This window comes from Miniopterus schreibersii (assembly GCF_964146895.1).
Source record: "Miniopterus schreibersii genome assembly, chromosome: 8".
In the NCBI taxonomy this organism is placed as follows: Eukaryota; Metazoa; Chordata; class Mammalia; order Chiroptera; family Miniopteridae; genus Miniopterus; species Miniopterus schreibersii.
The window spans coordinates 58562474-58578067 of record NC_138109.1 but is presented as its reverse complement, the minus strand read 5'-3'; the positions used below and the strand labels follow the sequence as shown (position 1 = coordinate 58578067).

Here is a 15594-nt window from a genome sequence, read left to right as displayed (position 1 = left end):
TACACAGATAGCAGATATCTACATATTGGGGGCACGTAAAGATGACTAAGTATCTGTTGCTTCTGTTAAAACCTATTTTTTACCCTTTACTACCCAGGCTGGTACAGTTTATCATAGAAGTGTTGAGTGAATGAACCATACCTTTTTTGTAAATTTATATGAGTAAGTAGTTTTCAAAGTCAGATTAACTTTATTATTTTCTTTAGAATTTTTATGGTTTTATTTATCTTTATAAAGGTCAGAATATTTAAATATACCGGAATTATCTATAATGGAGCAGAGGGATCAGTATGAAATCTGTGCAAATGTTCAACAAGAACCATCTGAATATCAAGACAAAGGTAAATTACCATTGATACTGACTTGAGAGAGATTATGATTTATCATGATTTTGGATTGACAAATAATGTTATTGGAAAAATCAACATCTGAAATCATTATGATTATAAATTTGGCAGCATTTTTCTCTTGGGTTATTAAACCAATTTCAAATTCTTTGAGTCTTTTATTTCAGATGTTTTACTATGTCGTAGATTTTAAAAATATATATCTTCCCTATATAGTGTTGACTATTTTTATTTAAAGATAATATGAGGAAAAGCTGAGAAAATAAGGGATCATTGGGTACAAAATGTATTAAAATGCTAAACCATTACTTTTACATATCTTCAGAATTATTTAAAATAATTTTGTGTTTATAAAATTAGTCCAATTTTACAAAACTTCCATGTGACCTTGGGAAATTTTTAAAAATTTCTTTGGGCCCTACCTTTAAAATTAAGGGATTAAATTGGGTGATCTTTAAAACCTGTGATTCTTATAATTTCTATGATACATAAGAATATAACCTAGTTTGTAGTTATAGCTGGTGTGTAACCTAGTTTTGTCTTTTATCTGTGTCTGTCATTAAATTAATGAGATAATGCATATACATTTTTCAACATTGTGCCTGGTTCATCATTAGCCTGGATCCTGTCGTTGATAGCATCATTCCTCTGGGTCATGTTATTAATAAGCAGTCTGTTAAAATGTGTGAGAAATAATACTGGCCATAGAGTTGTTTGTTCAATTAGCTGTATGTAGAAATGGTAAGCTTGGGGTTTTCTGAAAGTAATTTCATGTGTGTGGACTTGGCATCTGTTGCCACTCTTTAAGCTGTCACTTTATGCTTCTCCTAGCCGTAATTTAAGATCTTAAGTAGGTAAAGGCTGGAGTACCCACCACTTCTTACTCACCATGGTAGACATTAGACACAATATAAGATCACGAAAAGTCCTCTAATCTCACCTAGGAGATCAGAACGTTTATCCAACTTGTTCAAAGCCTGAATGTCATTACAACCTACATAGAAGGTATAAGATTGTCAACCCTCTTATTTTTATCTCCCTTCAATCTACAGCCCTCTAACTTATTTCTTGTGCTGCTGGCTCTACACTGCCCCTCTGCATACCCGAGTTTATCCTTCCCTCTATTTACTTTCATGGTGTTTTGACAGAGTTTTTCTACTTTTATTCTTTTCTAACCAATATTTGAAATCCAATTTATTTATGTTATAAAAGTCTCATTATGATCCTTTAACCCCCAATGATAATGGTATCCCTGTTTTGTTTAATTCCCCCACCCCCCGCTTTTTGGAAAGAAGGATCTGTATAGTATATTCTAGCGCTGCCATTTAGTAGTTGTGTAACCTTTCATAGTATACTTCCCATTTTGTCTTGATACCCTCATCTGGTTATATTTTAGGGATCTTAGGATTTTAGGGATCTTAGGGATTAAATGAGATAATGTATGTAAAACTCTTAGCATAGTATTTGGTACTATTATTAGTAGTAATTGTGTATCTTATAGTTTTGTTTTTGGTGAAAAAACATACTATAATGTATTCAGATACTACTCTTGAGAATGTTTTTAGAAAAACATAGCAAGTTTTATGATCTGTATTCTAATTTCAAGAAGGGAAGAAGGAAAATGTCAGAAATTATATGACAAAGTATGTTGAATCATAAAATTTTAATTGTAAGGGACCTTTGTTCAATTTCTCATTTTACCGTGAAAGAAGCCAAGACTTTGAGAGATTAAGTGACTTGCCCAAAATCACATATCTAATTAATGGCAGAACCAGAAATAGAGTACATATCTCTTGATTCCCAGTCCAATGCCATTTCTATAAAATGAAATTGACTTTTAGTTATCAGTGGAGAATTGAAAATTGAACCAATAATATATGAACTCTTTCAACTTTCCATCCCACAAGTCTATATTCCTCTGTCTCTGCACTCGTCATTAACTTTATATTTGTCTTAAAAGAATGATCTTTTCTTCTACTCAAGGTTTCTCTCTCCACCTGCAATCTTAATCTTTCCAACCCTGTCTTCTCTGGCACTTAGAGACCATTTATCCCTCTCCTTTTCCCCATTTTTTTTCAAGCTCTCCTCCCCATTGTCTCTTTTTCTTCAGCATATAAATATGCTTAAGTCTCTTTCTTCTTCAGCTCCATGTGCCCTCTAACTAGTTATGGCCTTTTTTATTGTAAGTGACAGAAATTCTACTCAAAGTGACTTAAGCACAAAAAAGGGAAACCGATTGTCTCATGTAAGCTGAAAAGTCCAGACAGGTATCTGGCTTTAATCTTGCTAGATCCAGGCATTCAGATGATCTTGCCATGTCCCTGATTTTCTCTCATTTATTTAGATATCCTAGTTACTAATTGGCTTTCTTTTTTAAACAGGATTTCTTACATGGCAGTATGCCTCCAACTCACATTTTCCCAGTTTAACAGCTTCACTAGAAAAATGCAGTCTTCCCTGTTAGCTTTGGCAGACGTGAGTTCATTCTGACTGACCTCCTTAGCAATCCCTGTACCCTGGGGACTGAGTCATGTGTTCCACCTGTGCTCTGGGGAAACCCCAGTACTGTGAATGACGTCCTCACCAGGATCACGTGGAATGTGGGTGGCAGTTTACTCAAAGGACAAGAAATATACTCCCACTAAAAGAAGGAAAAGCATACCAGGCAGATAAAAAATAGTCACTAGTCTTTATACACTCTATCTCTTGCTTTCCCATTGAAACAAAAGTTCTTAAAAGAGCAATTTATACTCACTGTGTTCACTTCCTTACCTTCTCATCTCTTCATTTACTAAAACTTGGGTTCTCCATCATTCCTTTGAAACTGCTTTTGCTCAGAGCATTTAGTGACCCCCCAGGTGCTGAATTCAGTGAACTTTCAACTTTTATTTTCTTTCAGCTTTGTGGTATTTGACACACCTGTCTTGTCCTTCCTTTTGGAAATCTCTCCTTTGGTTTCTTTCTTTTTTTGTTTGTTCAAAATATTACAGATGTCCCTTTTTCTCCCCAATGACCCATTCCTTCCCTTCCTACCCCCTCCCCAGTCCCTCCCCACACCATTGTCCGTGTACTTGGGTTGTGCATATATGCATATAAGTTCTTTGGTTAATCTCTCCCTCTCCACCCCCCCCATTCCATCCATCTGAGATTCGTCGGTCTGATCCATGTTTCCATATCATTGAATCATTTCTGTTCATCAGTTTATTAAGTTCTTTAGATTCTACATATTAGTGAGATCATGTGATGTTTGTCTTTCGCTGCCTGGCTTATTTCTCTTAGCATAATATTCTCCAGGTCCTTCCATACTGTTGGTTTCAATTAAACTCCTCAGTTGGGTCTCCTACTACTTGTTGAACTGTTTGGGCTTTTCTTCCTGTTGATGTTGCAAAAGAATTCTTTTTTTGTTTCTTTATTCTTTTCACTTTTCACACTTTTCTTAAACAATGTCACCTAAGTCCATGCCTTCAATTCCTGACTATATTTGGATGGTTTCTAAGTCTATACTCCTATCTAGATCTTTCTGTCTACCCCTGACCCATCTATACAATTACCTCTCTGGACATATCCACCTAAAAGTTAACATGTCAGCATCTCAGCTCTTTCTTTCTGTTTTCTCTCTGCCTCACTCTGCTTCTTTTTGTTTCCCTTAGCTAAGTGACAGAACTCTTTTTTTTCCAAGCTGCTAAAGGCAGAAAAGAGTCAGCCTAACTATCTTACTTCACATGTAATTAATCACCAAGTCCTATGTATTTTACCACCTAAACATCTCTATATCTATTCTTTCCTCTCTATTTCTTCTGCTGATACTGTAGCTTAGGCATTCATTGTCTCACTTATTGCAGTGGCTTTCTTACTTTGTTTTTTTTTTGCTTCCAGTCTCATTATCCTCTAATACATAATTATTCCAAGTGATCTAACAGGCATACCTGTTCAGGTAAGCCTCTTATTAAAATCTTTTTAATAGTTATTCATTACCTTTAATAGCATGAATTTCTTAACATGTCAAACAAACTTCAACACAATCCTCACTTAACTTCATGTGCAGTCTCAGTGGGCCCTGCCTTCTCCTTCTACTTTGTGTTCCAGAAATCCTGAAAACCTACAGTTCTCCAAACATTCTCTCGTCTCTCATACTGCTGTGCCTTTCACATGCTCTTCTCCCTTCGGGGAGTATCTTGACCTTTCTTGCCCTGCTCCACAATCACACAGTTCTATTAAGCTCAAATTCCAGTGTTACCATCTTACCACGTTACCATCTGAAAGGTGTTTACTCTGACTTCTGTTGTAGGTTTAGGTCCTGTTCCCTTGTATTCCCTTTATACTTTGTACCTTCTATTTTTAGTACACATTATGTTGTGGATGTATATCATTGTGCAAAAGTAGAATAATGCGAACTGTGGGTGTAGGTGCAATTGAAGGATAAAGTAAGACTTGGACAGGTGAAGAAGAGGATAAAGGATACTTAAAGTGAAGGAAACTTAGCAATGATTGGAGCAAGCTTGTACTGGCTCATGAGAGATTATTATTAAATTTTGGGAATCTTTCAACTATTATTAAAAGTTTAATTATATAAACTTTCAATTAAATAAAATATGAAAAACAAAGGCTATAAATGTTCAAAATGAATCACTTCCTATTTATTCTGCTACATTTATTATGTGTGTTCTTGAGATTATTTGCATCTATATTTGCATTTATGTAGCGGAAATACTATACAGTGGGGTGCTATTATGCATTTCTTCTCAACTTTGCATTCAGTGATGTCATGCTGATAGCTTAAAATCAACCCTAGTTGGAAGTTTTTATACCATGGAAACCAGTAAACACTGCAAATCAAGGCTTTACTTATTTTTTTGTTTGTTTAGACTGTAAAAGGTGATGAAGAAAATGTTAATAGTACAGATTAAATTTAACAGTGTATCATGTCTGTGGCCATCATATTGTGACTCGCACACATAAAAACCTGAGGGACTGTTCTAGTATTTGAGAGCTGTTACCTAATTCAGCAAAGAAGTAGAGCAAGTCAGTGGATTAATGGGTGAAGTCCCAACATATGTCTTTGTTATTTAACTTTCATCCTACTGGTTAAAGTCAACAAAAATATAAAACATCATTCATGTGAGAACTACATTCGCTTGTCAGTTGCAACCATAGATGTAAGGGTTTGGCAAAATTCAATAAAAACATTGAGATAAAAACAGTGAGAATCAGATATATGGAACTTATTATAAGTCATGCTGTATATTTTATTATTTGTAATTGTGTGCGTCATATCCTTTACTTATAATAAATACATATAATACATATAATAAAAATATGTATATATATACATGCATACTGTTTTTGAGAAGCAGTTCCTAAATATTTATTAGCACACCTTTATGGAAAACTGCACATGAGAAGTCAGTTAGTCCCCATAACAATCTTACCTTGTAGGTATTATTATCATTCCATTTCACAGAGGAGAAAACTAGGCTCAGAGAGTTTAAATTTCTTGTCTAAGATCATGCAACTAGTAAATGAGGGAGGTGGAATTTTCACCCAGGCAGTCTGATTCTAAGCCCAGGCTTAAAACAATGTATAACACTAAGGATTTTTTAGCAAGAATAAAATTAAGATATATTTTGGACAGATATATTTGTAAAAATACTCAAAATTAACTTGTAGGGAGAATAGCTGGAGGGAGAAAGACCATTTTCCAAGCTAACCTTGGAGTAGGGTTATTCTCATATAGGAATTAAGTTGGAAAATTTATTCAGTCTAAAAGAATCCATTGAAAATTAAATTTAGTTCAACTATCAGTATATGTAATTCAGTGATTAGAATTGGTTGAACACAGTATTCAACAATGCTTGACCCAATGCTTAAAAACTACTATTCAAGACCTCTGTTTAGTAGTTGAAAGATGTGTTGATATATCAATAGATAATAATGCTTATGGTTTAAAAAGTACCTATACTCTCTTGTACATACTCATGACAGATTTTTCTAGCTGGATCTATTCTGCAACTTCAAATGAGAAAGCCCCTCAAGCAGTGCTGTTTAACAGAAATCTTAATGCATCTGGAAACCAGAATTTGACAGATGTGGATAAAAACAACTCTCCATTTTCAGAATTGGGAAATAAAGTTTGGGATGATTTTGATGATGAAAACTTAATAGAAGTTCCTAGCTTTTCAGCTGATAATAAGAAGACAAAAGCATCAGGTAAAATTGTATGTTAGCATGAAATAATTTTATGAGAAATTTTTTGAATATTTTTCAGTTCAGCTTCTGGGACTAATTTTTTTGTTTTGTTTTATGTGCTTGCTTAATTAGCTTTGGTTTGTTAAGATTATAATTTTGAGCAAAACTGAAAATTTGACCCTTCCACAGATAGCATTTCCTTCTCCCAAGGACAGAAGTCAAGATCATTCCATGAGGATAGTATACCATATGAGCTTTTTCTATTCTGTTGTCCCCCTATCTTGTCAAAGACCTTATTCAAATTCAGATTATTTATTCAATTTTTTCTCATAAAACAGATTATCCAGCTCTGCATTCTAAGATCATATATGGTCTGCTAATGTTTGTGAAGGACAAAAATATTTCCTTTCTAAAAGTATTCATTTACTAGCAAAGAAAATAAAAGATAACTTTTATTTCTAGTAGAAATATTAACTTTCAGGTATAAGTAAATAGGAAAGGATTCATTTCTCCTGTATTAGATATTGTATTTATATTATATACTGTCCAAAAGTAATGAGACTTAGTTCTTTGAGTTACTGGTAGATTTACTCCTATTCACTAAGACAGAGAAGTGAAAATCTTGTGTATGACTTGATAGCGAGATGGAGGTATTCTCTCCCATGACAGCTGTGAGAAGGAAATTATTCCTTTAGAATTATAGTTGCCTCTTAATGTATCCACTCCAGTCCTCTTTTTAAAAAGGCTTTCTAAAGGCAGCAAGTAGAAGTTGAAATATTATTTCAGGGTTCTAAGAATTACCTAAAGAGCTAATACTCCTTCTAGAAGGAATAGGATTTGACCACCTTCACAAAATAGGCCAGAAAAATCTCCAACATGGGATCAGTAGGCACAATTTCCTATATTACTGGGCAACAACTGGTGCCTGCCTCAAAATTAAAAGTCATTGTGTATTGCAAGTTAAGAGACAATTTATACTGATCCTTCAAGGTAGCCTAATCCTGTGAGGGCATGACACTGGAAAAATCAATCACAATAAATGTCCCCGCATGTATAGAGCACATTTAATGAACTTAATTACTTGTAGACCATTGAAAATATTAAATGAAATTTAATTTGTTCATTTACATGAATTAAAAATAAGTAAATAGATAATAGTGATTTGGGGACCTTTTAAGACAGTGACTAATAAGCTAACCTACGTAATTTTTGTTTTTTCTCTCTTACCTTTGTGCCATTATTTCTCTATGCAAATGAAATTTGGTTATTGAGAAGAATTACCCATTCCTTCCTTAACCAGGCTATATCTGTTGGATAAAGTGAGCCCTTATAGATCTTGTGAAAAGCTCCATTCAGCTGTTTCCTGGCATTTTATTTCAAAATGTTATCTCTTTATACAGGATTTGGAAGCACTTTGAGTTCAGCTACCAGGGGAAGTAAACTATCCTTCCAAGAGTCAAAGAGCAAATTCCAAAGAGAACTGTCAAACAGGCAAGTTTTAGAACTTGGGTTTGGAATACAACTTTATACAACTTTTACAACTTTATATTCTCCTGACATGTAATTGGAGATAGGCATCAAGTCTTAAGATGTCAGAGAAGATGTAAGGTATTAGCCAAACTAAACCCTCTTAATCTTAGAGCTGTGTTTTTCAAAGTGCTGTTGTCAGACCACCTGCATCAGAATCACCTACGGGGTAATATATTTAAAATGCACATTTCTGGGCCCCACACTGAACTTACTGAATCGTGGTCTCTGTGGCTGGACCCCAGGAATCTTCATTTTTCACAAGACTTGAAAGCTGAATAGGAGTTCAGTAGGGCATTCCAAGTAGAAGCAGCATATGTAAAAGGGTAAGGCTTCTCCAAGGGTCAGTAAAGTGTGTGGCCACAGCATTAAGGCTGAGATCGCTAAGGTCTGATTGTAAAGAACCTTAAATGCCATCTTTTTACACTGTACTATATCCAGTAGGTCACAGACTCAACCTGACTTCAGGGCTTAGTGAGCCAAAGCCAACTGTAGTGTCCCATCTAAAGAGAGAAACCACTACTCAGCTGCAACGAGTTGTTGCTGTGCAGGAAATGAGTGTCTAGTGTTGTCAAATATTCTATTTTTTTTTTTTTAAAGTTAGGAATCTAAAATTTTATGTGATATCTCCTGACTTTTAAATTTTGACAGCTAATTTTTTAAAATGTGACAATCTATAGTGCCCTCCTCCAAAAATAATACTTATAATGTCTGTAGGCTAGATGTCGCTTAAGGGGCCTCTAGTTTTTTACCTCCAGGGTAGGCAGTGAGGAGTCATCCAAGATTATTAGCCCAAGATAAACAGTTTGATCAGAAAAAAATCATTCTAGTGATTTTCAGAATGATATGTAGTGATATGATATGATAATTAGAATGAATTATAGAGGGTGGGACCACCAGAGACATGGTGGCCTATTTGAGAAAGGCAGCCTATGAGGAGGAGGCCTAAACTAGGGCAGAGGTGATAGAAACTGAGAGATAGATTTGGATTTTTTGAAATATTTTATAGATAACACAAATTAGATTTAGCAAGTGATAGCGTAACATAACTGAGGAAGAAGGAAGAATAAATGGCAAGTGGGTAGATAGAGATGTTATCAGAATATAAGATATATAAACATTTGGAAAAGAAAATAATTTTAGAAATGTTCAACTTGACATTTTTACAAAATGCAAAGTGCATTTGGATATTGGATTTAATTAGAAGTCAAGGGAGAGAAATAGCCACAGCCAAAATTTTTCCAAAGAGAAGTAATACTAGCAACTTTTTATTCAGGGGCCAGTTTACTTAAGGATTGTTTATTTCTCCTTTGTTAAAAGTATTAAATTTGTGGTACCTTTTGGTATGTTTGCTATTATTTATTTGCTATTATTTTATTGATCTTCAACATCAAAGAATTATAGATATCAGAGAATTCTAGCGCTGAAGAAGGCTTAATATAAGTGTTATTTAATTTCCCCACCACTGGGTCCTTGAATCACCTTCCAGTATCACTGACAAGTAATCATGCCATCTCCACCAGGACCACTCCAGTGAACAGGAGCTCATTCACTCCCAAATGCTTATTCCATGTTTGGATCTCTTATACCATTCAAAAGCTTTTAAAATATTTGCCTAAAATATTTATTATTTATTCATTGGTTCTCACTCTGATTCATATCAAATAAACAGATTAGAAGCATCAAAGTGGAACAAAGCTGCAGATGTAGAGAAGCAAAGAATAGGTAGGAATTAGGAGCATACAGGTAGGAAGATAACAACGCACATAAACAGTTTTGTGTGCCACACTTTTAGAAAACTACAGATAATTTGGGGAGAGTTTAAAAGTGACCAACAGGAGATTAGTGGGTTTAAGGAGTCCTATTGAGAAGTCCCTGAGAAACTGGTGCCAGAAGTTGCTAGGAAAAAGGCCTGAAGGCCTAAGGATGTGGGTGGAAAGGAGACATGGTTTTCCTTTTATATCCTTTTTACTATTTTAATTCCTTGCCATTAACCAAAGACAAAAAGATATAATCCTGTCAATATATGTGATTCCCCCATTCTCCTACCCACTGCTTTTGCTCCGTGCATGGCTGTCACATTGTAGCCTATAATGTTCCGTTTGAATTGTCACCTCCTCAGAGAGGCATTGATGACCATAATTTTAAAGTGGGTTTATACCTCTGCACTGTTATTTCCTATAATATTACTCAGTTAATTTTCTTCATATCACTTTAAGGTCTATAATTATGTATATTTATTTTTTACTTATTGCCTGCTCCACTACTAGACTGTAACTCCCTGAGGATTTATCACTTTATACCCAGATCCTAGTACAATATATGACATATGGAAGGGAATAATAAATGTTTTATAATGAATGAATTTAATACAGAAGATTAAAGGTGAATTCTAGTGTAAAGTTATACATAGGAAGATAACTAGAGATGTCTGTCTACACTGAGACCAGAATAGGGAAAGGAATTAAAAATGAGATCTACAAAAGATTTACAGACTGCTAGATGAAAGACAATTAAGCATAAGACCCAATTTGAAAGAAAACTGTTGAGTGATTATTTCTGTAGGCCCTTTAAAATAGTATTCTTATCTAATTTGGTATATAGAAGTTGTTGTTTTGTCCAAAGGAAAGGAGATAAACCAAGTTCTCCATGAGTCTAAGAAACAGCATCAGTTTTTATGGTGACAAATATGGTAAACTTCAATCATATTCCCTAAAGAATCACTGTTGATCTAAATTAGAATGGTTTATCTTATTTGCCATATTTACAAATAATTGCTTTTGATTTTTAGTTTTGTTTCGTCGCACAAGGAGCCAGATATTTATTTATCAAATTCTGCTATGTCCAAGTTTGGTGCATCCTCCATGACAGCATTTCCTGAACAAGATGAAAATACAAATATTGTAAGAAGCACTATTTTTTTCTTTTAAATTCTGCTCGAATAGTTAAACGGTCAATGATGGCTGCTTTTTTTGTTTTTAACTGAAAATATAGGCCCATTTACAAAAAGGAAAACAACAAAGTCTGTCACCAGTGATTGAAAGGCTATGCTTTCCTCACTCTGAAAAAAGATCAAATTCTTCAAATTTTGTCAAGAAAGTGGATTTCTTTGTTAGAAACAGTGAATGTGAAAACAAAATTGATTTCAGGTAAGAACACTTTAAAGACATTTCAAGAAATACCAATAACAGTTTTTTACAGAGAAATTCAGCATTCTTTTCCCTTGGTTATTTTAAAGATCAGAACCTAAACATTTTATTTACATAAAACATTGAAATTGTAGACCCCTGGTGAGCTGACCTCCTCATGATAATTTATGATATCAGGTATCTCAATTTTTGAGAACATATGTTTGATACTATTAATTAAAACATTATATTGTGATGATAAACTTTTTTACTGATTTGAATGCAGTATGTTGATAATATAATATGTACAGTCATTTAAGAAACCCAAATAAGGAAAAAAATAGTTTCAGTCAAGATGATGGGTTAGGTAAATAATGGTACTTGCATCCTCCCACAACCACATCAGAATTACAACTAAGTCACAGAAGAACCATCATTCAGAACCACCTGAAATCTAGCTGAACAGAAGTCCTACAACCAAGGATGTAAAGAAGAAGCCACATTGAGACTGGTAGAAGGAGTGGAGACACACACTAGCCAGTCCAGTACCCATGTGTGGCAGATAAAAATTGGGAGGGATATCTCCACTGTGGATGTCCCCAACACCAGGCTCCCTAGCCCAGCGTTCCAGTGCCTGAAAGAGAAGTTCCCATAACTTCTGGCTGTGAAAACCAGTGGAGACTGTGGCTGAGTGAGACAGAGGGCTGCTGGAGTCCCAGGTCTTCCTCTTAAAGGACCCATGCATGTATCTACTCTGACTCACTACCTCTGAACTCCAGTGTTGGGGCAGCAGCTTGAAAGGCACCAGGGACATACAGGAAGGAACTGAAGTGTCTGGCATCAGGGCAAGAGCTGGAAGGTCAACTTTCTCTCAGACGGAAATGCTGGCAGAGGACACTGTTCCTTTTCTGAGCTGGTAGTCTGGCACCATATTGGTGTCTCCATCAACCTGGCTAACACTATTACACCCACCCTAGTGACTCCCTGAGATCCCACCCCACCCAACTTGTGGGCCCACCCAAGCCATTTCCAGTGGCTTTTCCATTCAAAACACCTGTCTTGGCTCCTGTTTCACACTTCCCTAAAATCTCTCAGCCAAGCAGCATCTGGCCTCAGCATGCCCCGTACCTCTCACTAAGTGGACGCAGGTCTGGCACTAGCAGCAACTGGCCTTGGTTTGCAGCTTGGCCTCTCCTGGCACCTCCAAGCCCAGCACAGGTAGCAGCCATTTGCATATCACTTTGTAGCTCATGCCAGGTGGCCTTGGGCAGAATACAGGTGGTGGCTGATCTTGGCCTGCACCTCCCAGCAGGCCCCAGAGCCAGGGCACCCAGTGGGTAGCTTTAGACCACATCAAAGCACCAGCCAACAACCTCCACAAGTGAAACACTCAAGGGGCAAACTCACTGGATACCAGACTGTGACTGAAGTAAGTCTTGTTCTGTGGGGTGGACCCATATACAGCTGATTCTCCATGGTGGTCACAGCCAGTCCTTGTTGATCAATTGGGGGGGGAGGGGAGAGCTGGGGCTCAGTCCCTCCAGTTGATGTGCCAACAGCAATCAGGACTCAACTACAACAGGAGGGTGTACACAGCCCACATGGGGGGCAGAGGGCAGACCTGGAGTGCCCAGCTTGGGTGAACAGGGAGACTGTGCTGTTGGACCCTATAGAACACCTACTGCATAATGGAATTCTACCAAGCCTGGGAGACATGGCAGCTCTACTGAATGCATAGAAACAAGCACAGGAAGGCTGCCAAAATGAAGAGACAAAGAAACATGTCCCAAATGAAAGAACAGAACAAAACTCCAGAAAAAGAACCATATAAAATGAAGACAAGCAATCTACCAAATGCAGAGTTCAAAACACTGGTTATAAGGGTGCTCAATGAACTTAGAGGAAGAGTAGATGAATTTAATGAGAACTTAAACAAAAAGATAGGAAACATAAAGCAAAACTAGAAGACATAAAAAAGAACCAGTCAGAAATGAAGAATACATTAACTGAAATGAAGAATCCATTATAGGGAATCAACAGTGGAGTAGATGAAACAGAGGATCAAATCAGGGACTTGGAAGATAAGGAAGCAGAAAATACCCAATCAAAACAGCAAAAAGAAAAAATGAATTTTTAAAAAATGAGGTTAGTATAAGGAGCCTCTGGGATATTTTCAAGCATACCAGCCTTCACATCATGGGGGTGCAAGAAGGAAAAGAGAGACAGCAAGGAATTGAAAACCTATGTGAAAAATAATGACAGAAAACTTTCCTAACCTGGTGAAGGAAATAGACATACAAGTCCAGGAATCCTAGAGATTCCCAAACAAGATGAACCCAAAGAGACCCACACCAAGATACATCATAATTAAAATTCCAGAGATTAAAGACAAAGAGAGACTCTTAAAAGCAGCAAGGGAAAAGCAGTTAGTGACTGATGTATTTCGGGGGTTGGGGGTGGGAAGAGATTAACCAGTGAACTTATATACATATATGCATAGCCCATGGACAGACAGTAGTGCAGGGAAGTCCTGAGGAGGTGGCGGGAGTGGGGTGGAGGAGGTCAGTGGGGGAAAAAATGGGGACACCTGTAATACTTTCAACAATAAAGATACATTTTTAATAAAAGAAAAGCAGTTAGCTACCTACAAGGGAGCTCCCATAAGACTGTCAGCTGATTTCTCAACAGAAACTTTCAGGCCAGAAGGAATTGGCAAGAAATATTCAAAGTAATGAAAAGCAAGGACCTACAACCAAGATTACCCAGCAAAGCCATCATTTAGAATCGAAGGACAGATAAAGAGCTTGCCAGACAAGCTAAAGGAGTTCATCACCACCAAACTAGCATTTCAAGAAATGGTAAAGAGTCTTCTTTAAGAAAAAGAAGGAAAAAAAAGATTAAAAATATGAATAATAAAATGGCAATAAATACATATCTATCAACAATTGAATCCAAAAAACAAAATAAGCAGAACAGAAACAGATTCATTGATACAGAAAACATTTTGATGGTTGCCAGATGGGCGGGGGTTGGGGGGATGGGTGAAAGAGGTGAAGGGATTAAGAAGTACAAATTGGTAATTATAGAATAGTTGTGCAGATCGATGCAAAGTCCAGCATAGGGAATATGATCAATAATATTGTGACTAAAATAAATACATAAAAAGGAATCCAAATGAGATCAGCTAATATTTCAAAAGTTCAAGTTCTATTTTAGCCAACCAGTTCTTGCAGAATTCTACATGAACTAGATTAAGTCGATAATAAATGCCCCACCTCTGGTCATTTTTAATGAGTAACTCTGTAGCAGTTTCCCCCACCTCTTGAATGGTCAAGTTCATAGACATATTGATTAAATGACATCCAATAAATTTAAAGATATATCTCAGAGACTTGGTCCCTACCGTATAATTTATAAAGTTTAATTTTCCCCCACAGACTTCCCACAAGGTTATGCATATTGAAGTTTATTTGATGTATTAGCCTCTCAGCAATCTTCAAGTTTATCCACTTTATATTTATTACATTATTGTGTATTTGAAAGTAAATTGTGTTACAATAATAGTTATATTTACATTTGCTTTTTTTTCCCTCAGCAGGTACCATCCTGATGATGAAGCTGATGAAATAAAGTCGTTTCTGGGAATATTTGATGGTATTTTCTAAAAACAAAAACAAGAAAGTGCTCCTTATATTAATAAGACAAATTACAAAGACACCTAATTACAAAGCATGCTTTTATATTTTTAAAAGTATGTAATAATTGTTCAGGTTTATTTCTATTGCATTGGATCAGTTTTGTTGACATTTTCACACAAAAAAGATCTGGACTTATTTATTTTCCTTTTACATTGTAACTTTGTGAAAAGTATTTTTACAGTGGCATTGTTTTAGTAAGCTGATAATTAAATTGTACTTACAGATAATTATTTGGTTATTAATTGGATATTTTGGATTTTGACAAGAACCAGTTTAAAATTTTATTTTTATATTTTCTCAAGAAGAAAGGCATTCTGTTAAAGCAAAATAATGTGAGTTAGTGACTCTGTTGTATGAATTATTCACCAATAGTGTTTTGTCTTACTAAAGATTTTTAAGAATCCACTGGTTGTCTGAACCTGTTGTTATTTATATAACTTCAAGGAATAAATGAAACATTAGTCAATATAGATAATTGTCTTTTAGCTTGTTTTTCAATTAGTGAACCATAAAACTTTGTTGTCCTTTACTATAGCAAAAGCTACTTCTCATTATTTTCCAATGAATTATATCTCAATTTTATGTATTGATAAGTAGTTGATAGGCACACTAAGCAATAGTTATTATCTAATTTATTTATAGATACAGTGTGAAGTTGAAGCCCAGTTAAGAAATTTTAGAAAATTTTCTTTAAGCATAAAAGCCCGA

The 15594-nt window shown here is 35.6% G+C and overlaps 1 protein-coding gene across 1 annotated transcript in view; it reads left to right on the top strand.

Moving 5' to 3' along the window:
• The window catches only part of HFM1 (helicase for meiosis 1), a gene marked incomplete at both ends in the record, with an annotated part of 83322 nt that extends 68469 nt beyond the window's left edge, over positions 1 to 14853 (top strand). The window contains 6 exons of the mRNA XM_081144370.1: positions 238 to 341; positions 6432 to 6554; positions 7934 to 8024; positions 10852 to 10963; positions 11055 to 11209; positions 14784 to 14853. Of these exons, the coding sequence (XP_081000496.1) occupies positions 238 to 341; positions 6432 to 6554; positions 7934 to 8024; positions 10852 to 10963; positions 11055 to 11209; positions 14784 to 14853 (655 nt within the window). The remainder of the gene's footprint in view (positions 1 to 237; positions 342 to 6431; positions 6555 to 7933; positions 8025 to 10851; positions 10964 to 11054; positions 11210 to 14783) is intronic.
• Positions 14854 to 15594: the final 741 nt, after the last annotated feature.